Source organism: Streptopelia decaocto, assembly GCF_964273445.1.
Source record: "Streptopelia decaocto genome assembly, chromosome: 3".
NCBI lineage: Eukaryota > Metazoa > Chordata > Aves > Columbiformes > Columbidae > Streptopelia > Streptopelia decaocto.
In genome coordinates this window covers 993,397-1,020,435 of record NC_138656.1, presented here as the reverse complement: position 1 = coordinate 1,020,435, position 27,039 = coordinate 993,397, and the positions used below count along the sequence as shown (strand labels likewise).

The 27,039-nt window shown below is 57.4% G+C and overlaps 2 protein-coding genes across 4 annotated transcripts; both read left to right on the top strand.

The window, feature by feature from the left end:
* Positions 1-512: 512 nt before the first annotated feature.
* On the top strand, positions 513-19,554 carry MERTK (MER proto-oncogene, tyrosine kinase). Of its 3 annotated transcripts, none has more exons than XM_082048723.1 (19): positions 513-680; positions 3,832-4,165; positions 4,308-4,408; positions 4,633-4,806; positions 6,442-6,528; positions 7,122-7,237; positions 9,405-9,588; positions 10,347-10,498; positions 12,779-12,929; positions 13,170-13,323; positions 14,566-14,651; positions 14,736-14,831; positions 15,221-15,301; positions 15,408-15,500; positions 15,610-15,728; positions 16,064-16,173; positions 16,352-16,511; positions 16,790-16,926; positions 19,056-19,554. In XM_082048723.1, exons 1-19 carry the CDS (start codon positions 623-625, stop codon positions 19,483-19,485), a joined length of 2,823 nt encoding a protein of 940 aa, XP_081904849.1. In that variant the 5' UTR covers positions 513-622; the 3' UTR covers positions 19,486-19,554. The 3 variants fall into 3 exon arrangements, with proteins under 3 accessions (XP_081904849.1, XP_081904850.1, XP_081904848.1); XM_082048724.1 differs by having other exon boundaries at positions 12,776-12,929; positions 13,203-13,323; XM_082048722.1 differs by having other exon boundaries at positions 12,776-12,929.
* Positions 19,555-20,816: 1,262 nt separating this feature from the next.
* FBLN7 (fibulin 7) lies at positions 20,817-26,995 on the top strand. Its single transcript, XM_082048916.1, has 8 exons — positions 20,817-20,940; positions 22,142-22,301; positions 22,588-22,758; positions 23,425-23,550; positions 23,638-23,775; positions 24,796-24,933; positions 25,711-25,849; positions 25,938-26,995. Exons 1-8 carry the CDS (start codon positions 20,857-20,859, stop codon positions 26,308-26,310), a joined length of 1,329 nt encoding a protein of 442 aa, XP_081905042.1. The 5' UTR covers positions 20,817-20,856; the 3' UTR covers positions 26,311-26,995.
* The last annotated feature ends 44 nt before the right edge of the window (positions 26,996-27,039 follow it).

The window sequence follows — 27,039 nt, the reverse complement described above, 5'->3', positions numbered from 1 at the left end:
GCGAGGGGGGAAATTGAGCCTCTGTCACCAGAATACACAGAGAATAATCAGCTTTGCAACTCGAAGAAGCCTGGGAGGGATTTATTATTTTCTTTTTATTTTTCACTGAACTTAGGACAATTTTCTTCCCAGTTGGTAAAGATTTCAGGCTGGGGTTTGTGTTTGGTTTTCCTTTCTAGCAGCACCACGCTTCCCAGCTCTGTTACAAACTATACCCTGAAATGAGCAGCTTCACTAAAAAAAACCCGCCCTTCTTGCCCCGTCTCCGTTTCCGTGGTGTCCTGATGCTAATCCCGCAAAATTCACCATCTCTTTTCCTAATTTCATGGCTTTGGGAACACTGCCAGGAAAACAAAAAGTTGCGAAAAACGTGATGTGCGGGGGGCAGAGCGGGTCCCCCTCTTGTCCCGCTGTCGTGCGATCGCGGGGAGGGACCCCCCGGTGCTGCCCGGTCCCCGCCCCACAGCGGCGCCCCGGGGGCGGGAGGCGGTGCCGGGGCGGGGCGGGAGCGGCGGAGCGCGGCCGGGGCCGGTGGCAGCACCGGAGCCGCTGGCGGTACCGGGACCGGAGCCGGAGGCGGTACCGGGGCCGGTGCTGGTGGCGGTACCGGAGGCGGCGGGCGATGTGCTCCGGGCGCTGGGCGCTGCTCTGGGCGCTGCTGGCCGCCCGCGGCGGGGCCGGTGAGTCCGTGGGGATCCGGGGGGTTCGGCGGGGCTGCTCGGTTTTCCCTGCAGATGCTGCTTCGTTTCACCCCCTTTTCACCCCAGTGCCCCCCGCCCGGCTTGCGGACCTCAGCCCAGCTTAAGTCCTTTGGGGAGCTCAGCGCGGGGGGTCTGGCAGCGGCACGTCTCTGCCGGCCCCATAAGTCGGGTTGTGCCGTCCTGCCCCGGCGGTGCGGTGGGTGATGTGACCGGGGACGCGGCGACACTGGGATTCACCCCGTTCCCACCGTGTACAAAACCACCGGGAAGCGGCGCGGTTGGCGGTGCCGTCGGTCTGCCGGCTTTTAGCTGCTTGGTCACCTGGAAAAAGAAATGAGAAGAGGCGAAAAGTAACTTTTTGGAGTTAAAATTGTGCTGCCGGTGTTTGGCCGCGGGCTGTGAGCTGCTGGGGGGTTTCAGTCCCTGCTCGGGCGTGCTGGGGGGGTCTCGGTGTGCAGGTGGGGTTAGCGGGGAAGGGAGGAATGTGTTTGCTTTGGGCAAGGGGGGAGTGAAAAGCCTTGACTCTGTGACAGCAGAATCTGCAGCGAGGGGACCTCACTGTGGGTTTAACCAGGAGTCCTGGGCTGGTGTATCCCAAAGGTGTCTGAACCCCCAGAGGCTTTTTGGAAACGAGGTGCTGCCCTGGGGGAATTCACCCCTTCTGGCAGCTCCCCGGGCTGGGGAGGTCGGAAACCCCGCAGGCAGGGGCTCTTCACCCCTCCTGCCCCGTCGGGGTGTGAGGATTCACCCAACAAGCGCCCGCGCAGAAAGATGATGCCAGCAGGTGAATTACTTCCAATAATGGGAAATCCAGGGCTAAGCACTTTTGGCAGAGCTGGGTGTTTTCTAATCCCCTCCTTCCTGGGGCTGCAGCAGAGCGATGTTCTGGTTCATTCATGGGCTGTGCAACTCCCTCTCTTTTGCTTTTCTTTTTGGTTTAATCCTAATGGAGTGTCTTGCCTCTAATAGCAGGCAAGACTTTCTCGTTAAAGCTCCGTTCACCAGGCGTGCGGGACCTGCTCTGTTAGTTTTGCTGTGATCCCGGGTGTTTTGGGGGAGCAGGGCTGCACTTGGAAGTGGATTTATTTCCACGCCAGCTTTTCCCCTGGGCCAAGCCGTGCCAGTGCACAGGCTCCCACGCAGGCATGCCGGCTCTGGCGTGGGCTTTTAGACCCAGCCTAAGCAAACCGCGGTGGACATGGGGAAGGGGTGTCGGGCCACATGGGGCAAATCCCTTCCAAGACACCACAAAGAGCTGGGGAGGGAAGGGGTACCCAGAGCCAGCACTACATATGAGAAACTGTTGTCACGTGAGTCAGAGAGGAAAGTATTTCACTCCTGGGCTAGCAAACACCTCTTTCCATTTAATCAGTATAGAAAACAAGGCTGAGATCACCTTTGCTCTTTGCCTTTTCACTTGAAGCAGCTGGGGGTGAGCAGAAACCATCCGGGACCAGGTGAAACACCTGGAAAGCTTTGAAATTGTGCGTGAGAACAGCTGTTTGAGGTTGGAATGTGCCGAGCAGCCCCAGCCTGGGAAACCTCGGGGAAAAGCAGCAGAGGGCAGGGGATTTGGGGTCGCTCGCCCGTTTGTTTGCATTGAGCAAATCTCAGTGGGGCCGCCTGGCTGTTTGGGAGCTGCTGACCCGGGCTCGGAGCTGCATGTTGCAGCAATCACATGGGCTCTGTTTGTGTTGGGATGGGAGAGCTTAGGAAGCAGGTTGGAAAAGCTTAGGGGCTTTTTTGTCTTGCTTTTCTGAAAGGGAAACCCATTGTTTTGTGCGAGCGCCAGGAGAGCTTTGCGCTTTCCTCTGCGCCGCCAGAGCTTAAAAATCCCTTCTCAAATTCCTGTCTAGAACTAACATTTCTCGAGGGTTAAAAATAGTGAGCAGTTTAGCAAAGGAGTGTATCCAGCCCCAAAATGAGGTTGTGTTCCCTGGCTCTTGGGGAAGCTCACCCTGCATTACTCACAACAGTAATGACGTAGCTTTGAAAACTTGTCGTTTGATGTTTCGGGACTGAGAGCTGCCTCAAAACAAACTCAGCTGAACTCCGGCTCAATAAAGAGGCCGTGCTTTCTACCTGCAGTATTATCTTTTAAATTGTGAATAGGGTTTTTGTTTTCGGAAGTTAATTTAGCTGAAATTCCTGTCTGGCACGATGCCTTTGCTCGCTGAAAGCAGCAGGGAGATTTGCCGCTGCGCTCGGGATTTCTGTGTGCCCGTGAAATCCTTGGGAAGCTCAGAAAAAGCATCTGTTTGTGGTATATTCTTTAGGTCTTACATCTTAAAAACATAGGGTTTTGTTTGGGGGGAAATGCTTTATGTGGAGGTGTTCTTCGTCTTGTTTGTGGCTGGGCTTGGGAGGGGGAGAACACCATTACAGACATGGGTATGTGAAGTGATTTGTAGATGGGGGCCCGAAGCCCTTAGGAAAAATGGGTAAATAACCTTCCCTTGGGAAAAAATGTCTGGGAAAAGCCCTTGGGAGGCAGACACTGAAGAGCAGGCGGCTCCTCCGCGCTGTCCGGAGGCGTTTCTGTGTCTGTCTGCAGCTGTTTTCCCGCGAAAAGCAGCTCGGCGGGGGCACTTAACTTAGCAAAAGTGCTTGTGCTTGACTCACTGAGCATCTCCCTCCTTTGGAGCCGCTCGCCCTGTCCTGGAAAGGCAGCAGAAAATCAGAGAGAGCCCCGCCGGGGACTCTTGCTCTGCCCCAGCTGAAAATGCTCGAGAAGAGGCCCCCGAAAGGGGGTTTTACTGGAGTAAAGTCCCAAATTCCTCCTGCCCGGAGATCCTTTTATATTCCAGACCCAGGGGTGAGATGCAGCAGAAATAGCTCCTGCCTCTCCCGGGCTGAAGGACAAGTGACCGAGCACTTTCTGTAGCCTGGGCTGCTCCGGTTTGCTTTAAAAAAGCCTTTTTTTGGGGTTGCTGCTAGTACATAGTCTTAGGGCAACCCCCAGCTCCACGTTTCCTCCTCTTAAGAGAGGTCTCATAGATTCTGGACTTTTGGAGCATCTGTAAATGAACTGCTTTTAATTATTATGTTAATGGAAGCGGTGGGGCTTTGCAGGGTTTTGGAGGGGGGTGCTTTTTGGCTATTGGTTGCAAAGCTGAGATTTCTCTCGCAGACAATGCTGATGGAAGTGGAGGTGTGAGGCCGTACCCGTCCCAGCACCCCGAGCACAGCGTGGCCACCGCTGGCCACTGGCCCCAGCCCCGCCACCAGCCCCCCGCCGGCCCCCTCGGACACATTAAGTTCAACCCCACGGTGCGGCACATCGTGATTAACGAGCACAAGGATGTCACGTTTAATTGCTCCATCAAAGTGCCTCAGCTGCTGCTCCGGCCGGACACCCCGGGCATTTCTCTGTGGAAGGACGGCAGGGAGCTGCTGGACCGCATCTCCACCAGCCACTTCGAGATCTCGGATGAGGAGGACGTGGCCATGACCTCCACCTTCAGGTAACTGCTACTGGCCTGCTTGGAGCTACACCCTGAGTGTTGGCCACAGGGGAGACACTTGGGCTTGGGACTAGGATGGGCAGACACTCCCCGGCCCGCAAAGCCTGGCTTTGCAAGCCCAGCTTATGCTTCTCTCTGGCAGCATCCTCGCGGCCACGCGCTCGGATAACGGCTCCTACGTCTGCAAGCTCAACATCTCTGGTGTGGAGGTGGTGTCGGATCCCATCGCCGTGCAGCTGGAAGGTGAGCTGGAGGAGGTCCAGGAGCATCGTGCCCTGGCAGAGTGACAGCCCCGGGGACCGTGATCTGGGAGCCGTGAGGTGTCCTCCAGGAACACGGAGTCCTGGATGGGAAGGGGCTGGTTGCTGGAGCAGGGCACAGCCCCGGACAGGACAATTTGGGGCTGTTGACAGGGCTGCGTGTCCAAGCTCTCTGCATCTCTTGTCTCCCTCCTCGTGTCCGTGCAGGGCTCCCGCACTTCATTCGCCAGCCCGAGAAGCTGAACGTCACCAAGAACAGTCCGTTCAACCTCACGTGCCAAGCCGTGGGCCCGCCGGAGCCCGTGGAGATCTACTGGTTTCGCAACAACGTCCGAGTCAACGAGAAGCCCCACATCTCCCCGTCGGTCCTGACCGTGCCAGGTGAGCCCTGCGTGTCCTTGCCACGGCCATGGCTCCTGTGCCATCCCACAGCCCGTCCCCTTGGCCTCGCGCCTCCCGTGGGGCTGGGGCTGTGTCCCCGTGCGCTGCCACAGGAATGTTGCAGCTTATTTCGTCTTTGTGTGGCACCCTGCACTGCTGGAATGCGGGTCCAGAGAAGAGCAACACGACTGGTGAAGGGACTTGAACATAAGACCTATGGGGAGAGGCTGAGGGAGCTGGGCTTGTTTAGTCTGGAGAAGAGGAGGCTTAGAGCTGAGCTCATCGCCCTCTAGAACTACCTGAAGGGCAGTTCTAGCCAGGTGGGGATTGGGCTCTTCTCCCAGGCAGTCAGCAATAGGACCAGGGGGCATGGGCTTCAACTCTGCCAGGGGAAATTTAGGCTGGATATTAGAAAGAAATTCTTGACAGGGAGAGTGGTCAGGCATTGGAATGGCTGCCCAGGGAGGTGCTGGACTCGCCGTCCCTGGAGGGTTTTAAACTGAGATTGGCCATGGCACTTAGTGCCATGATCTAGTAAACGGACTAGAGTTGGACCAAGGGTTGGACTCGATGATCTCTGAGGTCTTTTCCAACCGAGTCGATTCTGTGATTCTGTGAATGCTCAGCACTGGCACATTTCCCAGGAGGTTTTGGCATAAAATACGGCCATCAAATTATACACGGTGGGACCCGGGGGTCCAGCGTTGCAAAAGAGGGACCACAGAGGTACCAGTTTGCCAAGGTCTCTTCCGCAGAAGAGGCAGGACACTCGAACTGCCCTTTCCTAAGCAAGGAGCAGGTTTCTCCTCCAGCCTGTGGCCACACCAACAAGTGGAGTGTTGCTCTTCTGGGCTGCTTCGCTGGTGATCCCCTTCAAATGTCCCTGGAAGAGCTTGGCTTGGTCCCTGCAGCGTCCCCATGCCGGGCTGCTGGAGCACAGGGAGAAAAGTCCTTCTCGTAACATAAAACCCATCGTGGTTTTGCTGCACAGGCAGAAGAGAGGAGGGATTTCTTGATGAGAAGACCACTTAGCAGCCAGGCTATAACTGACTTATCGCGGCATCCAAAGGCAGGCTTTAAAAGGCAGCGAAAGCCGGAAAGAGTGACTCATTCCTCTTGGATGCTCTTGCATCCGCTGGCACACGCTGGATCGGGTCGTTTGAACCCTCCTGGTGCTGCTGGTGCGAGCAAACGCTCGGCCATGCCTGCAGCCTAGGGAACCAAACAGCCGTCCGCACGCGGGTATTTCCAGCAGCCCCCAAAAGCGGCCGGTCCTCCGCTCGCAGCCGGGAGGTTTGAGCAATCTTCGGAAAGCAATAAGTCATCTGATCCCAGCCACGGTGCTGGTGGGCTCTTCTGCTTTCCGCCTTTCCCTTTGCCAAGGCGAAGCAAACGCTTGCTCAGGACGTTGTGCAACGGCACCGTAGGGACGCTCGGTCCTCGCGGCGTGGAAGGTGGCCGAGCGGGGTGGTGGAGGCCGCCCCCGGGCGCAAACGCCATGGAGGGGAGCGATGAGCACAACGTGGGGTTTTCCTTTGTGTGTAAAAAAAAACGACGGCAAGGCTGCAAGGGTTTTCCGTGAGGATTGGTGCGATTTGGGCGTTCTGAGCAGGTCCCTTGTTTCGGTCCGCGCAGGTCTGAACGAGACGGCGCTGTTCAGCTGCGAGGCTCACAACAGGAAAGGGCTGACGGCGTCCAACCCGGGGCAGGTCAACGTGAAAGGTAAGCGGCGATGTGATGCTCAGCTGAGCAGCAGCTGTCCCGACCTCCACCCTGCCCAGCAGCCATTCCACAGGAGCTGAAGGAGAAGTTTTTAAGGCTCCCACACTCATTTTTCCCCACTTTAAACCCATATTTAAAACCAAGCAGTGATTTAGAATCGCCCAGTGCGGTTCTGTCATCCCAGTATCGTGGCCGTGGGAGGAAGCACCAAAAAGCGCATTTGAAAGCAGAACTGTCAGCCCCAGCGCGGGTTTCGGAAGGGCCGTATCGCTCTCTTCCTTCCCTCTCAACCATGGTAGTGCTTGCAATTTTCCATAGGAAACGGTGGAAATTCTCCACATTCCTGACAGGGGCCACTCCAGCAACGGGAGGAAGGTGTTCCCCCAAATATGTCATTGCCTCTGAGCGGCCCAGAGAGCTCACAAATATAGAACGTGCTCAAAATATAACCGCAAATGGCTTTTTTTTTCCTGCTTCCCTGTCTGGTGGTCTGAGCCGCCTGCGTTACATGGATGGAGGATACTGGGGGAATCCAGAAGTGCCATGTTTTGAGTTTAAACCTCCAGCTGACTGTCCTCGCCTTTTCCCCGCAGGAATACCATCCGCACCCACCGGCCTGCGTGTCCTCAACCAGACGGGCCACAGCATCACGATATCCTGGGTGCCGGGCTTTGATGCGTTCTCCGCGCTGAACAGCTGCCGGGTCCAGGTAAGTGTCCATAACCCCTTTTGCATCTGCACCCTTCCCTCATACAGGTGCTCCGAGGCATGTGGAAATCTGCGTTGGGCACGAACCGCGTGGATTCGACCGGAGCGTTGATTTGGGCAAACTGAGTTGGACTTTGCCAGCTGTCACTCTGTCCCACCTGCACCCTGCGGTCTGTCTGTCTGTCTGTCTGGTGAATTTGTGGTGCCCCGATGCTGAGGAGCAGCAAGAAAGAGCCCTGGGGCACAGACAAGGAGGCTTGGAAGGTGCTGCTGGAGACCAGTTTAGTGCCTGCTCATGAGGAGCAGCTTTGCTGTGCCCGCTGCCAGGGGGAAGGTCGGTGGAAGGGATCGCGCAGTGGGTTTTTCCAAGTGATTCCCTTCTGTTTGATGTCGCTGGGTTTCGCGGGCCAAGCCCATCACTTGCTTTCCCGTGGAAATGTTTTTTGTACCGGCTAATCTGTACTCCAGCTGAGAGAGAGGGGACTTTGAAGCCAGGTAAAAGTGAAAGGAGTTACCAGGGGAAAAGGTACCAGAGCTAATATTAGCGGGAGCTCGGGAAGCGGGGTGGAGAGCCAAGGAATTTCCTGTGACTTAACGTTCACGGTCTGTCATTAGGAAACAGCCTTTGGAGTTGGAAAACAGGGCAGGATTTCTGGCCCAAGCTCAGCTGTGACTAAGCCCTTTTGCTCCTGTCCCCTTCGATAATCCCCTCGCTGGGGCAGCGCGGCCACCGACAGTGACTCAGTTCTGAGCGCACCCGTGCTTAAAAAAGGAAACTTGCTGTTGCGCCTGCCAAGTTCAAGCTGTTTAAGTTTGCAAAAAGCCATATTAAAAAAAAAAAATACATTAATTTGGTGGACTCTATCCAGATGACAAGTTGAGGATCGAGATGGCTGAACTGGGCTCAGTGCTCAGGAGAGCAGCCGGTCCCTGCGGCGCTGTCAGGAGCAGCTTGCACGTCCATCTGGTCACTGCTCGCCTCCAGCGACAGCTTGGGGACCTTCTCAGCTTTACGAGGCTCTTCTCTTTCATTTTGGCTGGGAAATGCTGCTGGCGTTGGTGCCGAGCACCCTGGGCTGCCCAGGGGTACTGGTGTTGCTCGAGCAGAAGGGCAGGACCCCCGCCACCCCAAAACCAGCGCGGAGGCTTTTGAGAGGACCGTGTGGCTTTCTGCTTGTGGTTCAGGCTGAAACACGTCCTGTGGGTTGTCTTCAGAGCCACCTGTCCCTCTCGCACTGGCATCCCCTGTTCTTGCTCCCCCTTTCCCCACCATCCCAGCCCAGGCCACTCTCGTGGTGCTTCCCACAAAACAAGACACTTTTTGGGGAGCTGCACGGGCTGTGTGGGCAGCTGTGCGGTTACTCACCAGCCAGCCTTTTGGGGAGAGAGCGATTGCTCCTGGTGTAAAATGCGTGACCTGTTTTAGTACATCGGATTCATCTGTGCTGCGAAATGTGGTGACGGAGTCTGATGAGGTCTGAGATTCGTCCTGCAGCTGCTGGTGGTGATAAGTTAGGACAAGGGGCCATGGGCTTAAACTCTGCCAGGGGAAATTGAGGCTGGAGATTAGAAAGCAATTCTTTACAGAGAGAGTGGTCAGGCATTGGAATGGCTGCCCAGGGAGGTGCTGGACTCGCCGTCCCTGGAGGTTTTTAAACTGAGATTGGCCATGGCACTTAGTGCCATGATCTAGTCAATGGACTGGAGTTGGACCAAGGGTTGGACTTGATGACCTCTGAGGTCTTTCCCAACCCAGTCGATTCTGTGATTCTGTGAAGTTCTGTGGTCCAATGGTGAAAAAGGACTTTGTTTGGGACTCACTGCCCGGCAATGCTATTTGGTGCTCCTTTTGCTCCATGCCATGAGAAAGAGCAAATCATCCCTCCCTCCTCCTTCCCGCGGTGATGGTGATTTCACATTTCTGCCGCGTCCCCACCGCAATTCTTTCTCCATGTGCGTTGGAGCCCTTGCCCTGGGCACCGCGAAGCTCCTGCCGTCCACGTCCCACCAGGCAGAGACGAGCCGGTGTGCAGGAAAGCGGCGTTGCCGCTGTTCGGGCGGGAGGCACGAGGGAATGGGGCTCCGGATCCTGTTTACAGGCGCGAAATTCCTGCCGCACGTCTCACGCCGCAGGTTGTTGCTGACTAATCCCTGTTTTTTCGATGAAGGTCAGGGAAGCCGTTCCGCGGAGCAACGCCTCGCTGCTGCTCTTCAGCACCCCCGTGCCGCCCCACCTGTACCGCGTCCCGCTGCCGGAGCCCATGCTGGGCTACGACCTGCGCGTCTCCTGCGCGAACGAGGTGGGCTGGTCGGCGTTCAGCCCCTGGATAACCGCCAGCACCACCGAGGCAGGTAGGAAACCAGCAGCCGAGAGCCCAATTGTCATCACTCAGAAACTCAATTACACCTTTAAAAACAATCAGTTTTATTTCACGTCCCTTGCAAAGCCTGTATGTTTAGCATGTTGTTCAACACCAGACAGTCTTCTGGTACAACTACATCTTCCCATCTGACAGCAAGCATGGAGGAAATCTTGGGCTGGAAGATAAAGACGAGTAATTCTTCCAGCCTCACACAATTCATCACAACCACCTGCCACAGCATATACAGTTGTGCATTGAATGATTGATATTGTGTGCATTAATGAACAGATACTGTGAAATGCTATACTTGAAGACAAATTGAAACCACTTTCCCTCAAACTTAGCAGGCTGGGATTCCCCTTTCTAGATATCGTGTACAGTGTGACAGCTCTTAAAATCTATTTAGATAACCCTGGTTTTTAAAACAGCCACAAAGCTGAAATGCTAATAGCACTGAACACTGCATTTATGATTCAATGACTTCTTGATGTTTCCAAGTCCTTCAAAACATTTTCCCTGGCTCCATCATGCAGCTGCGCTTGGAGCAGGATGCTCTGGATGAGATGCTGGTCCAGGGTCGTGGTTGCATATGGGACGGGACGTCTTGATTCTGTTGACTGGGGAAATTTATCCACCTACTGCAAATATTAAAGGCTGTAGGAAATACCGTGTGCTTTCTACAGCTCATCTGCTGTGTCCCTGCGCCCACCCCGCTCTCCTCACCGTCTTTCTCCCCGATTCCTGCAGCTCCGACCACCCCACCGCTCAACGTCACGGTGTCGCTCAATGAATCCAGCTCCTCGCTGGAGATCCGCTGGGTGAAGCCGCCGCTGGGGAGGATCCACGGGGAACTGCAGGGCTATCGCCTCTGGTACCGCTGGCACAGCTCCAAGGGGCTGGTAAGTCACCGGGGAAATGGGGAAAAATGGCTAAAGCCTGGAAAAAAACCCAGCAGGCGTCACGCAGGGATGTCCAGTTTGGTCTTGGGGCTTCTGTATATTCTTTCTGAGCTTGTCTGCTTTCTTGTGCTTTCACCTGGGCTTTTAAAATACAAATAGTCTCTCTCTTTTGTGTTTTTGTAACTCATGGCAATGCCCTAAGCCATTAATATTGGAAAGAAGCAGTTCTGCTCGAAGGAGACAAGAGGTTTGGTACCACAGCTCCTATTCTCTAAAACAGAAGCGAGATGCAAATCTTTGGGGTGACACTCAAGCTTTGGCAGCACGTTTTGGCACTTTCAGCTACAGAATCGATCATAAGATGTTGGGGAAGATTTGTTCCCTGGGGTGTGAGTGGTTCCTCGCTTCGCTGGGATTTATTCTGTGCGTTAACTCACGCAAACCCATGGCACGGCCACCAGGAATGTGCTGGGGTGACCTCTCGGGGGTTCCTGGCTCATCTCAGCTACCGAGCAAAGGTTCATCAGGGACGATTGCGCAGATGTGTCCAGCTGTCACCACTGCCCCGTGCTTTGCTTTCCCCGTCGCAGGCTGCGAGCACAGAGCAGCGCCCGGCAGCCTGAACCCACTGCGGAAAAAGTGACTCACGCTGATTTTTTTGTAGGATGCTGCATTTTCTGTTCTCCTTTTGCTCCTCTGAAGAAGAGCACGTATAGATCCAGACCGAGCGAAGTCAGGGAAACAATAGTACAGTCTTGTGACTCGCATGGAAAAAAAAAATGCTGACATATCTGCTGTCTCCCAAGCAGAAAGCAAAAAATGGGACTTGCCCTTTAGGCTCTAGGAAACTTGTTGTTGTTGTTGTTTTTTTATGCATTTCCCCAGTCAGATGCTTATGCGGGGAAATTTCTGCTTGGATTCCTGGTCAGTAATTATTCTCCCTGAGTTTTGGCCCCGGACAGGCTGAATGTGAAATACCCCCAAATAACCTACAGCTTAACAACCCCAGCACCACAAAGGCGGGGGGATCCATATTTCTGTGTCAGCAGGGCCACCTGCAGGCCTCTTCTTCTCCACAACCAGCCCGAAAAACTGTTTTAAAAACTTGCAAGAAAAAGCTGTTTTATTTTATTCTTAAACCAGCAGTTCTTGTCTAAGCCAAGGCTGCCGGCGCTGGGACGTGAAGAGATTCCTCAATGACCACAAGGCTCGCAAAGAAACCCTTTAATTTTGGCCGTTGCATCCCGCTTGGCCGGCGCTCTGGTAGCTCAGCCGCGCTCTGTCCTCAGATGACACAGCGGGGACGGCGGCGCTGGGGAAGGATCCCGGGGCGTTTTGGCAGCTGGCGGTGGGGAAAGGATCTGGGGTGCGTTGGTGCGAGGAGGTGGGAAAGCAGGAGCGCGGCAGCGGGGGCAGCGGCCGCTATGGGCGTGTGAGCGGACACGATTCGCATCCATCTCTGGGGGTTTGTAGGGCTGCGAGCAGAGGCCGGTCCTCTCTGAGCGGCTCCAATCCGCACCGGTCCCCCTCGGCCGCTGCTTTTCCGCAGCCGTGTGATGTTCAGCTGGGGCGCTGCTGGCCACAGCAGCCTGCCAGATGTTTTGGGTGCAGCTGTTTTGCAGCTGGAGAGTGGTGGGGAGCAGCAGCAGACACTGTCCCAGCCGAAAAAGATCATGAAGCAACGGGGAATTTGCAGGGAAAGACTCACTTGTGTTTTTACCCAGGAAAAAGGTCTGTGCCGTGGGGCACGCTGACTCCTGCCATGTTACCAGGCGAGGAAATACGCCCTTAAAATTAGAAATACCATTAGCTTGACACAAAACCACATGCATAAAGTATCTGCCCTAAGATATACTCTCGGTGGCCGGGCACAGGAGGGATGGAGCAGGGAGGGTTGTGGCTGGACGCGGTGGGAGATGCTCTGTGGAGGAGCGGCGGTGGTGAGCACCGAGGTTTTGGGTTAAAATCCGCGTTACTGCCCGTGTGCGAGATGCTTTTCCCCTCCTCGCCTCTCTGTGCTGGGGCTGCTGACAAGCAGAGAGCGGCAGCAGGACGAGGTTTGGATGGGAAACGCCGCTCAGCCCCTCTCCACATCCCATCCGGCGCTTGCAGGCAGGGCCATTATTCTCTGTAAACAGCTCGCTGCCGCGTTTCCTCCGGGCTTGCAGAAGCAAAGCGGCACAGAAGCGTGACAAGGGGCCAATTCTCAATAAATCTCCGGGTTTCCCTCCGGCTGCTGTCGTCCCCAGCCCAGACCTTTCTCCCCTTCCTCTCCAGCAGAACGTCTCCGCTGAGCTGCAGCCCAACGCCAGCGTGGCCGTCCTGCCCGTGCTGGCCACCAATGCCACCTGCTCCATCCGCGTGGCCGCCGTCACCAAGGGGGGAGCGGGGCCGTTCAGCAGCCCGGTGGAGGTTTTCATCCCTGGCAGCGGTAAGGAGACGCAGGGGAGGGCGATTTGACGTCCCTCCATCCTCCTCCAGACGCTTTCCCCGCTGTTGGCCAAGAGTTTGGGACATTTGGTAGCCAGGAGACTTGCTCTGCACGTGGCCCCTTCTCCCCCATAACCCTTTGGGCTTTTCTGGGTTTGCTTGCACCCCCTGGGGAATCCCCCCCAGCCCCCGGGTGCTGCGCGCTGGCTCCTTCAGCTCCACTAACGGGGTGTTTCCTCAGGGTTAATAACCTCAGCCCCCTCTTCGACTCCAGCCTCCGGGAACGCCGACTCCTTCGTGGTGCTCCTGGGCTTCATCTGCGGGACGGTCGCCGTCGGGCTGGTGCTCTGCTTGTCCATGGTCATCCAGAAACGATGCGTGGAAACAAAATACGGGTAAGGCGAAGGGCAAACAGCTCGGGGAGGTGCCCGGTGGGGCCGGCAGCCCACGCTGGCCGTGGAGAGATGATTTCTGCCTCCAGCACTGACATCATCCCCACAAATGACATTTTTTTTACGCCCGTGGTGAGGGACTTGAGGGTATTTTTACCGCAGCGACAGCACTTCCCCTCTCTTCCTCAGGCCAGCAGTTCACCTTTCGCTCACTATTCCTATTTTGTAAAGGGAAGTAAACTTGTGCAATCTGGTGCGGGAGGAGTTTTGACACGGAGGTGAGAGAGCACAGATGCACAATATCCTGTGGCCCCAAGAAACCCCTCCTGCCTCAGCACATGCCAAATCTGTCTGGGCAGAGAGGCTGGTGCTGGGCTGGCGAGTGGTGCTGCGGCGATGGGGACAAAGGGCTGTTTTCTGCCACGATAAAGCCAACGCTACTCACTCGTCCTCATGACTTTCTAAGTGGCATTTAACTGCCCCGTGCTGCTGGTTTTGTTAAACAATCGTGGTGCCAGCGGCTTTTCTTACGAGCGCTGTCACTTGGGTGTCTGCGGTCAAGCTGGAACTGGGATATATAATAATTAACCCCTTTGGAAGGGCATAATTTCAGTAAGTGAGTTTAATGAGCCAGTGAAGGAATCTGATTTAATCTGATCTCCCGTAGCCTCACCCCCACCCCAGTTTGGAAACTGGTGGCGTGTAAGGGTCCCTTTCGTAACAGGTGTAGCTTTGTCACTCTCTCCTCGTCATCCTGACCCCTGGGAGCTCCGTTTCCCGGTGCTGGAGCCCGCACGGCCCCGTTGCGAGGGGCACAGCATCCCTGGCAGCGTGCCCGTCACCGCTGTTTCGGGGCTGTGGTGTGAAGCTCCTTCTGGTTTCTTTTTGGCTAAAGGACGGTGGTTTCCCGTGCTGGCAGAGCGCGTTTACACACTGCATTTGCACATCGGGCACGGGGAGAGGTTGCTTTAGGAGGCACCGCGTTGCTACCGGCACGGACTGCTGTCCGGTTAGGAAATGAGTATTCCATTTCCCCCTCCAAGTAAAAAACCCTCTGTGACTCACTCCTCGACAGATCAGCCTTGTTTACCAAGGGCTGCTTTGCTCGGACCCTGTGGGCGATGGCAGCTGTCCAGTCCAAGGGAAATGAAAATGGGGGCGCCCGCGTTTCCTCCGGTGCCCCTGGCAGGGGGTTCCTTCCGCGGGGGACACGCAGCCCAGCAAGGTCCGTTTGTGTCCCGCCAGGAACGCGTTCCACGGTGACGACCTGGAGCTGGCGGTCAGCTACACGGCCAAGAAGTCCTACTGCCGGCGAGCCGTGGGGCTCACACGTACGTGGGTTTATTTCTCCCGTTGTTGATGGGGATACCCGGCGGGTGGGACGCGAGCTGAGCCGCTGTCCCTCTGTCCCGCAGTGGGCAGCCTGGGCGTCAGCAGCGAGCTCCAGCAGAAGCTGCAGGACGTCGTGGTGGACAGAAGCGCCCTCAGCCTGGGGAAGGTGCTGGGAGAGGGTGAGTGCTGGGGGTGGACACGGCTCCGGGCCCAGGGGACGTGGGGGGACAAGATGACAAAGGGCCACGACCCCTGCGTTCGTGTCCTTCTGCTGCTGCTGAGACACAAACCTCCCCCTGTAGCTTTTTGGGGACGAGATCTCCACCTGAGAGCGTTTCAAATCTTCAGGGCCATAGTGGTGTCCTCAAAAGTCGCGCTGCAGCCTGCCCAGGGCAGTGGTGGAGCCGCCATCCCTGCAGGTGTTCAAAAGACAGGTAGATGAGCTTCTTAGGGACACAGCTTAGTGACAGTGTTAGGGTAACCTTTGGACTCGATGATCTTGAGGCTGTCTTCCAACTGAAATGGTTCCGTGATTGTCTGAAGCGCTTTCTCCCCTCGCGCGGCGCAGGGGAGTTCGGGTCGGTGGTGGAGGGGCGGCTCACGCAGCCCGAGAACGGCCCGCAGAAGGTGGCTGTGAAGACCATGAAGCGTAAGTCATCCCCCTGGCCTCACCAAACTTGACGTTGGGTGGCAGAGATTTGGGGTGTTAAAGCTCTTTGGGTTCTAAACCTCCTCCTTTTTCCTCTGCTTCCCAGTGGATAACTTCTCCCAAAGGGAAATAGAAGAGTTCCTCAGCGAAGCAGCGTGCATGAAGGACTTTGACCATCCCAACGTCATCAAGCTCCTCGGTACGGGCTGAGATTTGGGCTGGGGAAGCGGCCCAGGGAGCGCTCGGGTCCCACAGAGGACCACGGTGCCTCTGCCCACGGGGCTGTGCAACCCACCCGTGTTTTGCAGGCGTGTGCATCGAGCTGAGCTCCCAGCAGGTCCCCAAGCCCATGGTGATCCTCCCGTTCATGAAATACGGCGACCTGCACAGCTTCCTGCTCCGCTCGCGGCTGGAGATGGCCCCGCAGGTAACGACCGCGGCAAGCAGAGCGCCCTGTGTCAGCCTCTCCCGGGGACAAACCTGCCTTTGCTTCTTGAGAACGTTAGAGGACCTGGTTGTGGTCTGGCTTCCTGCTCTGGTGGGATCCAGCTCCACAAAACCCCATGGGAATCTCGCCTCGCCTGAGCAAGCCCCGTTATCCCCGCTCGTCCTCGCACAGCATCTCCTCCAGCCTCAGCGTCGCGGGCCCTGGGCTTGCTCCAACACGCCTTTCTCCTCCCAAGGAGCCCCAAACGGGACGCAGCATCCAGATGTGGCCACCCCAGGGCTTGCGCTGTCTAACCCGCACCCTTCCCTTCCCAGTTTGTGCCCCTGCAGACGCTGGTGAAGTTCATGGTCGATATCGCCCTGGGGATGGAGTATCTGAGCAGCCGGCAGTTTCTCCACAGGGATTTGGCGGCTCGAAACTGCATGTGAGTTTTCTCCTCTGCTTTATCCCGGATGGATAAGCACCTGTGGTTTTACAGCACGACTCGGCTTCCTTAAATAAAACCTTCCTTAAAAACACCCTTGAGAGACAAGGGAAGAGAGCACAGCCTCAAGCCCTGCTCCAGAATTCTCTATCTTGTCGCCCCCGTTTCCTCCCGGCAGGTTGCGGGACGACATGACGGTGTGCGTGGCCGACTTCGGCTTGTCGAAGAAGATCTACAGCGGCGATTACTACCGCCAGGGCCGCATAGCCAAGATGCCGGTGAAGTGGATCGCCATCGAGTCCCTGGCTGACCGCGTCTACACCACCAAGAGCGACGTGGTAGGTCGAGACCCGCTGGGTCGAGCCGTCCATCCTCCCTTTCCGCACTTTGCGATGGTTGTTCTCTGACCTTTCGCAGCCCGCGCGGCGCCCTGGAATAGGTTTATTGAGTGGGCCGCTCGCCCCTGCTGCATCATTGCTGATTATTCCCAGTTTTTGGGGCGGGCAGGGCTGGAGCGGCAGCTCTGGGCGTTGTGCGGTGACCTTTTCCGCGTGAAAAGCCTCATTCATTCCCCCTGGAAAGCTCCTTTCAGCGCGCGTTCCCTTTGTCCCGGCAGTGGGCATTTGGCGTGACCATGTGGGAGATCGCCACCCGGGGGATGACGCCCTACCCGGGCGTGCAGAACCACGAGATCTACGAGTACCTGTTCCGCGGGCAGCGCCTCAAGCAGCCCGAGGACTGTTTGGACGAGCTGTGAGTACCGAACCCACGGTTTGGAGGAGGGAATAGAGTGACTGTCAGCGAGGTTGCTGGGAGGAGTGGTGACACTGGAAGCTGTGTTGCCATCAGAGACCTGGACAGGCTGGAGAGCTGGGTGGGGAAAAATTTAATGAAATATAACAAGGGCAAGTGTAGAGTCTTGAATCTGGGCAGAACAACCCCAGGTTCCAGTATAAGTTGGGGAATGACCTATTAGAGAGCAGTGTAGGGGAAAGGGACCTGGGGGTCCTGGGGACAGCAGGGTGACCATGAGCCAGCACTGTTCAGTTCAGATACTATCAGGATATACTTGGGGAAGATATATATACATACATGTATGTGTATATAAATATATGTGAGTGTATATATATATATATATTTATAAATATATACAGCCATGCCACCCTGAGAACACCTGATCTCATCTGATCTGGGAAGCTAAGCAGGGTCAGGCCCGGTTGGTACTTGGATGGGAGACCAGCTGGGAATACCGGGTGCTGTGGGCTGAGCCAGCACTTGTGGCCAGGAAGCCAATGGGACCTGGGGTGGGTTAGAAGGGGGTGGTCAGTAGGTCAGAGAGGTTCTCCTGCCCCTCTGCTCTGCCCTGGGGAGACCACACCTGGAATCTTGTGTCCAGTTGTGGCCCCTCAGTTCCAGCAGGACAGGGAACTGCTGGAGAGAGTCCAGCGCAGCCACCAAGATGCTGCAGGGAGTGGAGCATCTCCCGTGTGAGGAAAGGCTGAGGGAGCTGGGGCTCTGGAGCTGGACAAGAGGACACTGAGGGGGGACTCATTCATGGGGATCAATATGGAAAGGGAGAGTGTCAGGAGGATGGAGCCAGGCTCTTCTGGGTGACAACCAGTGGCAGGACAAGGGGCAATGGGTGCAAACTGGAACACAGGAGGTTCCACTTCAATAGGAGAAGAAACTTGTTGGGGGTGAGGGTGGCAGAGCCTGGCCCAGGCTGCCCAGGGGGTTGTGGAGTCTCCTTCTGTGCAGACATTCCAACCCGCCTGGACACCTTCCTGTGTAACCTCAGCTGGGTGTTCCTGCTCCGGGGGGGACCTTTCCAGGTCCCTTCCAGTCCCTGACATTCTGGGATTCTGGGATTCTGTGGTTTGGCGAGCCCCTTTGCTCGCTGTCCGTCCGCGAACAACCTGCGCATCGCTTGGCTGAGATGGTTTCTCTTTGTGCTTCGTGGGTCTTGCTTGTTGATGCCCTTCCTGGAAGGACACAGCAACTATTTGTGCTGTGGATTTGTGGCTTAGCGCCGAATTTGGCCAAAAGCCGGCAAAACCTCTGCATCACAGCAAAGACTTTTCTGGGCTTCCCATGTTCTCCCCACTGCAAACCAGAGCCCAGGCTCACTGGTCTGTACTGGGGGGGGTCACCTGCGGCCTCACCCCCTCCATTTCTCCCAGAAACAACAGTTATAAAGACTAAATTTTGAAAAAAAATGGCAAAGATTTAACCTTTTCTTCCTGGTGGGTTTGGCAGCAGGGAACGCACTCGCGGTTTCTCTCTCAGAGCAAAACTGGCCAGAACGGTGCGCGTCACATCTTCAATGAGAGCGTCACAGAAACAAAAACTCCCAAACCCTCAATATTTGCATAATGTCCCGAGTTTCGAGGTGCCCAGTGAAAGGCAGATCCCGGAGCAGGGCGGCGTGTCACCCGGGGGGCAAAAGCAGCGTCTGGAGTGCAGGAGACCAGGAACCCGGCAGGAGGTGGCAGGGGACAGGAGCAGTGCCCTCTGCAGTTGGTGCTGGACAAAACAGCCTTCAGTATTGTGTTTATTTATTTTTCAAAAATAGTACATTTTGGCCTGAGGGTCATGACTGGTGATGCTCTTCTCTGCCCCACAAAATACCTTCTTGTTGCTCAAGGGCTCTTCAGTGCCTAAAATCTATAAATCTGGAAAGGGAAAATGCGGAAACCTCGAAACTGCGTTTCCGAGCAGCTCAGCAAGGGGGTTTTATCTGGTTTATTTTGGGCCAACAGCCTAAGGGGGGAGTTGGCTTTGCTTTGTTTTAATGCAAAGCGGGTCAGGGCTTGCCCAGTTTGGAGGGAAGCGGGGACTGGGAGCATCCTTTGTGATAACCACGCTCCTCCCTCCATCCCCAGCTACGAGATAATGTCAGCGTGCTGGAGAGCCGACCCTGCCGCCCGCCCCACCTTCTCCCAGCTCAAAGTCCACCTGGAGAAGCTGCTGGAAAACCTGCCCGCCCTCAGGAGCCGCGGGGACGCCATCTACATCAACACCAGCCTGCCCGAGGAGAGCCCGGATTCCACCCAGGACTCGGGTTTCCCCCAAGCGGACTCTGATCTGGAGCCCGGGGACGTGTCGGAGCCAGCGCTGGTGGCCGTGGATGTGGATGTCCACCCGTGGGGGGCACGGTACGTGCTGGAGGAGCAGGTGGCCGTCCCCAGCGAGGAGCCCTATGTCCCGCTGCTGCCCGACGGGGCGGCCGCCGAGGGCTCGACGTGGAGCCGAGCCGAAACGTTGCCCGTGGGCACCGCGCTCTGCCCGCAGGACTCTGAAGCGCTGCTGTGAAACGGGGGAGCCTGTAGAGAAACAAAAGGACACAGAGGGTTTTATTTTAATAAACAGCCGCCTGGTTTAGTTCTTCCTGCCTTCTTTTCACAGTGGGGTCTGGCGCATCCCAGGAGTTGAAGTCATGGGGTGTTGCTTAATAACTAAATGCTGCAACTGTTTTTTTTCCATGTTAGGAGGGTTTTGGTGTTTGTGCTCCCCATGGCTCACAGGTAAGGGAACCTGGCCTTGTGTGGCCATTTTTTTTTAACTTTTTCGCCATTTGTTGTGGTTTTTGTGATGGGCAGCCCCACGGATGGTCTGGGCTCCTGCTGGGAGAGTTCACGCCACCAGACATCCCCATCAAAAATGGCAAGTGGAGCCCAAATGGGAACAGCGGCTGCTTCCAAATCCCCTTATCCCAGACAGCAGGTTCCCGGCTGCTCGCTGAGAAAATCACCGGTGCAACAATGATGGGGAAATGGGAATCTGTAAGAGGGGTCCTGGTCTGTAAAGGGGGTCCCAGTCTGCAAGGGGGTCTTGGGTGGAATGGGGCCACCCTGCCATGTCCTGGCCCTGCCCAGCTGCCCCTGCTCTGTTTTTGGGGGTTTTCTGCTCTGCCCGTGGCAGGGGCTGCTCTACAGAACCAGCTGCCCCACTGGCCCTGGTAGCTGGAGCCGAGACCCTGTGCAGCGCCCGGCCGCTGGTACTGGGGGCACTGGCTGGGAAGGGGGTGCGGGGGCTGGGGAGTGTGCAGGGAATAGGGGTGCAGGGGCTGGAAAGGGGTTGTATTGGGTGGGGAGGGGTGCAGGGGATGGGGATGCAGGGGCTGGGAAGGAGTGCAGGGGATGGGGAGGAGGTGCAGAGGCTGGGAAGGGGTGCAGGGGATAAGGAAGGGGGGCAGGGGATGGGGAAGGGGGTGCAGGTGATAAGGAAAGGGCGCAGGGGCTGTGAAAGTGGCGCAGGGGCTGGGGAAGTGGTGCAGGGAATGGGAAGGGTTGCAGGAGATGGGGAGGGGGTGCAGAGGCTATGGAAGGGGGGTTCCCTTGTCCCGTCAGCAGCAGAACCAGTTTTTCCGCAGAGCAGCCGCCCAAAACCCCCCTCCCCGGGGGTGCTGAGCCTTTGCTCGGCGGGGCCGCGCTGCGCGGTCCCGGGGATGCTGCGGGGCGGGGGGACAGAGCTCTGCCGGGTGTCCCGGGGATGCGGACATGGGGGGTCCCCGCATCCCCGGACTTGGGGGGCAGAGCCGGGGCGGGGAAGCTCCGGAGCGGGGCGAGGAGCGGGCGGGGGGGGGGCCGAGCGCCGCGTCCCGCTCCACGGGGGAGCGGGGCGGGGAGAGGCGGCAGCCGGGGCCGGGAGAGCCCGTCCTGGAGCGGCGGAGCAGAGCGGACCATGCCGGGGCACCGGGGCCGCCTCCCGCTGCTGCTGCTGCCGCCGCTGCTGCTGCTGCTGCTCCCGGCGGCACCGGAGCCCCAGGTGAGCGGGACCGGGGGGGCCGGGGGGCGGCGGGACCCTCCGGAGGGTTTTGCGGGGGGGAAATGTCTCCGCTCCCCGCCCCGGTGCCGATGCGCTCGGTGTCCGCCCGCCCGTCTCCTGCCCCTCGCCCCAGCAAACAGGTGGGCAAAGCCTCGGAGGGAGCTTAAACGGGGCTTAAACCGGGCCCGGTTGGTTTTATCCTCCTTCTCACCCTGCTCCTGAATCACCACGGAGAGCACCGGGGGTGAAGAATCTTCCCGGTTTCAGGGGTTCTGCCGCGGTTCAGCATCCCGCGGGGAACTTGAAGTTAAACCCAGCCCTAACAAAGAGCTGCTTATTAAAGCCGGCTACGTGCCAGCCATCTATTTGCTTTTGCCTCCTTCCCTCTTGGCACGGGGCACCCCAGAGCCGCAGGCACAGAGCGGCCCATCCCCACGACCCCCCAAAACCACCCCGAGGGCAGCAGAGGACAGCACGGTGCCCAGGCTGGGGTTTATTTCTTCTTTGTAAACCCTCAGTAGCTCTTTGGAAAGGAGAATAACTTCAGTCCTGTTGCGGGGGAGAAGAAACCCCGTGGGCCAGGTGGGCTCTGCTCTTGTCCCCAGCTTCGTGCCAGCCCAACCAGACCCTGCGCGCTCCCTCCCTGCGAACCTCTGAGCTCTAAAACTGCCTCGGCTTCGCTCAGCTCTTGCTCTTTCCCTTCGTTTTTCAGTCAATTCTGCAGGAAACCCACAATAGCGATGCCCGTCTCCTGCGTGAGTCAGTCGGCGGCAGCGCTGGGTTTGCGAGCGGGGCCCGCGCCAGCGCTCCTGGCCCGGCAGCGCTCACAAGACAGCTGTTTTCCTCTTCTTTTGTCATGTGGAAGCGGCACAGGGCTCTCGCTCCAGCAGGATGAAACACGAGTTATGGCATCTCTCCCAGGGCTCACAAAAGCGATCACAGCCCTGCCTGTAGCGCTGCCTGACCCGTTTAGATGTAGGACGGCATGCCCGGGCTAAGGACTCCTTGCGTGGGCTAAAAAACCTCCTGCATCTGGGTAAACGGGGGAAAAAGTAAAATTGGGTATCTCAGGAGAGCTTTGATGCTGCAGAGCTCTGCAGCCCTGCGGCAGGTTGGGTCCCGGCCGGCGTGGCAGCGCGGGGACAGGAGCGATGTCCCCTCTGTCCCCTCGCTGAGCGCCTGTCCCATCGTGTCCCCGCAGAGCTGCCTGAGCAGGCAGCAGCTCCTGGCCGCCATCCGGCAGATGCAGCAGCTGCTGAAGGGGCAGGAGACGCGCTTCGCCGAGGGGCTGCGGGTGATGCGGAGCCGGCTCAGCACCCTGCACAACTCCCTGGCCAAAGCCGCCCCCGAGCCGCCCCCCGGTGAGTCCCTGCTGTGTCCCCTCAGTATCTTCTGTGGCCTGGGAGGGTGCTGGGGGGGTGCTGGGGTGCTCAGGGCTGTGACGGGTGGAGCTTTGGGTGTCTCCATGGATGTTCCCGCGTTGGTAATTCACGCTTGTGACTTTGAGCAGATTTGAGGAAGATAAGTTAAAGAGGAGATCTCGGAGGGTCTGGGTGAACTGTGGCGCGGGTAGAGCTGGGGACAGGAGGGATAAGTCAATGCTCCCCAAAACCTGAACGCTGACCCCTCCCCGCGTTGCTCCGGCAGTTTCCTGCCCTGCCCTGCAAGCCCCGGCGGACGGGAAGAAGTTCGGGACCAAGTATTTGGTGGAACACGAGGTTCACTTTGCCTGCGAGCCGGGGTTCCAGCTCCTGGGCTCCAGCACGCGGACGTGCCAGCCCGACGGCAGCTGGAGCGGGCAGGAGCCCCGCTGCGCAGGTACGGCACGGGATTCGGCTTTGTTTAAACTATTGGGGTCCACCGAACGGGGAGGGAATTGTGGCACTGACATCCCGGGGTGCTGCGGCTCCCGTGGCTGGAGATCCGGGGTTTCTCATCCTCAAGAAAAGCTGGAGATCAGCAGAGAGACGAGGGGTTGGGGCATCGGTGCAGTGACGGCTCCCGGCATCACGGCAAACCTTTGTACCAGGGCACCGGGATGAAAGTAGTAGATGCCATTTATTGCCACAACTGCGTTTTCATACAGTTTTACCAATTCGCGTGTCTCTTCACTATCGGTTACAAGTTACAGCGGTAGCATCTCATTGGCTCATTTTGCTATCATCAGTGTTACTCTTCTACTCTACACCTTAATATCTCCGGGTACTCCTTTACACCCATCTCTCTCACAGTTAAACCTTAATACCTTCAAGGCTGCTCTCTGTTCCCATGCCCTCTGTCAGGGAATCCACGGGCCCACCGTAGTTTCCCACAGTCGTGATTTCAAACTGGGTCCATCTTTTTGAAACGCCCCATAGCTGGTTGGGATGTGCCGTGTGGTACCAAAGCATCCCGGGGGGTGTGGTGATCCTGGGGCTTCTGTCCCAAAAGAAAATAAGGTTAAACGTGGCTGCTTTATATTATTTTATTATATTTTCTTTGCAGAGATCAGCGAGTGCTCCAGCAGCCCCTGCCAGAACGGCGGGACGTGCCTGGAGGGGCTGAACCAGTTCAAGTGCCTCTGTCCCCAGCAGTGGACTGGGGCCACCTGCCAGTACCAGGCACAGACGGGTGGGTGACCCCGCGCCGGGGTGGGTGACCCCTCCATCACCCCCCTGGCGTATTTCATCTTCATCCCCCCGAAATTCCCCCCCGCAGCTCCGCCGGCGTGGAGCGTGACGGACGACCCGGCGTTCAGCCGCCAGCCCCGCTGCGCCCAGATCGCCCAGACCCAGCAGTGCAGCTGCGACCCCGGGTTCCACATGAGCGGCACGGCCGCCAACGCGCTCTGCCAGGGTGAGCCGGCCCGGGCGGCACAGGGGCCCTGGGCACAATCACACAATCAGGGTTGGGAGGGACCTGGAAAGCTCATCCAGTGCAATCCTGACCCCCAGCTGAGGTTACACAGGAAGGTGTCCAGGCGGGTTGGAATGTCTGCACAGAAGGAGACTCCACAACCTCCCTGGGCAGCCTGGGCCAGGCTCTGCCACCCTCACCCCCAACAAGTTTCTTCTCAAATGTAAATGGAACCTCCTGTGTTCCAGTTTGAACCTATTTCCCCTTGTCCTATCACTGGTTGTCACTGAGAAGAGCTTGGCTCCATCCTCCTGACACTCCCCCTTTCCATATTGATCCCCAGGAATGAGTCCCCCCTCAGTGTCCTCTTGTCCAGCTCCAGAGCCCCAGCTCCCTCAGCCTTTCCTCCCACGGGAGATGCTCCACTCCCTTCAGCATCTTGGTGGCTGCGCTGGACTCTCTGCAGCAGTTCCCTGTCCTGCTGGAACTGAGGGGCCACAACTGGACACAATACTCCAGGTGTGGTCTCCCCAGGGCAGAGCAGAGGGGCAGGAGAACCTCTCTGACCTACTGACCACCCCCTTCTAACCCACCCCAGGTCCCATTGGCTTCGTGGCCACAAGTGCTGGCTCAGCCCACAGCACCCGGTATTCCCAGCTGGTCTCCCATCCAAGTACCAACCGGGCCTGACCCTGCTTAGCTTCCCAGATCAGATGAGATCAGGTGCTCTCAGGGTGGCATGGCTGTATATATTTATAAATATATATATATATATATACACACACATATATTTATATACACATACATGTATGTATATATATCTTCGCCAAGTATATCCTGATAGTATCTGAACTGAACAGTGCTGGCTCATGGTCACCCTGCTGCCCCCAGGACCCCCAGGTCCCTTTCCCCTACACTGCTCTCCAACAGCTCACTCCCCAACTCACACTGGAACCTGGGGTTGTTCTGCCCAGATCCAACACTCCACACCTGCCCTCGTGTACCCCGATTTCCCCACAGATCTCAACGAGTGCGAGGTGTACAAGCGGGACGAGGGGCCCCGGCTCTGCGCCCACCTCTGCGTCAACCTCCCCGGCTCCTACCGCTGCGCCTGCCCCCCCGGCTACCAGCTCCTGGGCGACGGCAAGAGCTGTGAGGGTGAGGAAAGGCTGCGAACCTGCTCGCACTGCTCCTTTTTGAACGTTTTCCCTTTTTTCCTGCTTGTTTGCGAGCGTCTCCGCGTGCAAAAACCTCAGCGGGTTTGCGCAGAGAGCGGTGGAAATGATGGAGGTTCAGGGGCTGGCAAACACGGGCGATGCTTTGGGGGGTGTTTGTAGAGCTGGCCCGTGGGAATGGGATGGCGCCCAGCAGAAAAATAAGGATAAAAAGCAAGAATTAGGTGGCGAGGGGTGAGGAGCTTCTCCTCCAAAAGTAAGGGAGTTGGGGTGTGGGAGGCCAGAGCCGCTCAGACGAGTCTCCTCCTGAAAAACAGGGGGTTTTGAGTTATAAGGTGTTAATCAACACTTTAAAATATGAATCAGTGCAGTTGGTGGTGAGAAAGCTCACGCTTTCTGCTTTTCTCCCCAATTTCTGCGTGTGTTTCCGCTGGTGCTCCCAGTGCGTATCTGCAGTCAAAGCTCCTGATTTGATTGCCGGGTGTCTTAATGGCTACAGAGCAGCTTAAGAAATAAAGAGAGATGCTTTTTCCCAACGATTTAGCAGAAAGTCAGGAAAATGAGCTGCCCCACTGCTGCAGAGCGCTGCTGTGACCCCTTGCTGGGCAGAGGGGAACAGGCCAAGGAGGGAATTTGGGCCATTTAGGTGTTTTTGGCCACGTTATTTTCCGATCCATGTGTATTTGATGTTCGACCCGTTTCAAGGCATTTTTACCTCTTTTCCACCCAACGTTTTGCCCCGTTTTGCCTTGTTTTCCAGACATCGACGAGTGCGCCCTGTCCCAGGACGACTGCCCGGGCGGCACCTCCTGCATCAACACCGGGGGCGGCTTCCAGTGCGTGGACCCCCAGTGCCCCCCGCCCGCCGGCAACGTCACCTACGTCAAAACCTCACCCTTGTGAGCGCAAAACCCATCCCTGCTTCGTTCTTTTTGGGTGCTGGGGTTGGGGGAGAGGAAAATCTCAAATATGGTTTTGCCTCCGCAGCCAGTGCGAGCGCAACCCCTGCCCCATGGACAGCCGGCTGTGCCACCAAGCCCCCAAAACCGTCTCGTTCCACTACCTCCCGCTCCCCGCCAACGCGCCGGCGCCCGCGCCGCTGTTCCGCGTGGCCACGGCGGCGGCGCCGGGCCGGCCGGGACCCGACAGCCTCCGCTTCGCCATCCTGGGGGGCGACGGCCGCGGCCACTTCGTGATCCAGCGCTCGGGGCGTCACACCGGGGAGCTGGTGCTGGTGCAGAGCCTGGGGGGGCCCCAGACCGTCCGCGTGGACGTGGACATGTCCGAGTACCTGGATCGCGTCTTCCAGGCCAAGCACGTCTCCAAAATCACCCTCTTCGTCTCCGCCTATGAGTTTTAGGGTTGGGGGGGGGGGGTGTTCCCTGTGCCAAATGTTGCACCCGAAGGTGCCAGTGCAGTGGCACGGGGGCTCCGGGTGGCGCCGCGGCTGCTCATCCCTCCTCCCCTCTTCGTTTTACAGAAAAATAAAAGCAAACGAGGTGCAAAACAACCCAGGGGCGTGGGGGCAAAGAATCACCCCCCCGGCTCCTGAGGGACGACGTCCCGCAGCCCCCGCATCGCCTGCAAAGCGCGGCCTTGATTTCCTTTTTAATCCATGCTTTAAGTTTTCCTTTAGGACAGAGGTTAAGCCGGTGCCCGCGGCGGGGTGGCCCATTGCCACCACCACTCTCCCCAGCGTCTGCTTGAGCACCCCAGCTCAATCCTCACTTTCGGGGTGCACAGAAACCCCCCAGGGAGGGGTCTCGACCCCCACGGATTAACCGGGATGGGGAACAACCCCTGAGTGTCCCCCCACAAGCCCCAGCTGGCTCTGGGTGCCCCTCCGGCTGCAAATATCCCAATATTCTGTTTTTCCAGGGGATCGCTGGGGTTCTGCGGTGACACGTGGAGGGGACACACATGCACCCCCCAGTTTTACCCCCTCCTGGGTCCCTGTCCCTGGGGGCAGCGCTTGGCACCCACACGCGTCGCTCCCTTCTGCTGTTGTTTCGTGCCATTAAACGCTGATGTAGCCTCCAAGCGGGTACAAAGTGCCCCGGTCCTGGATTTTTTTGGGGTGGGGAGGGTA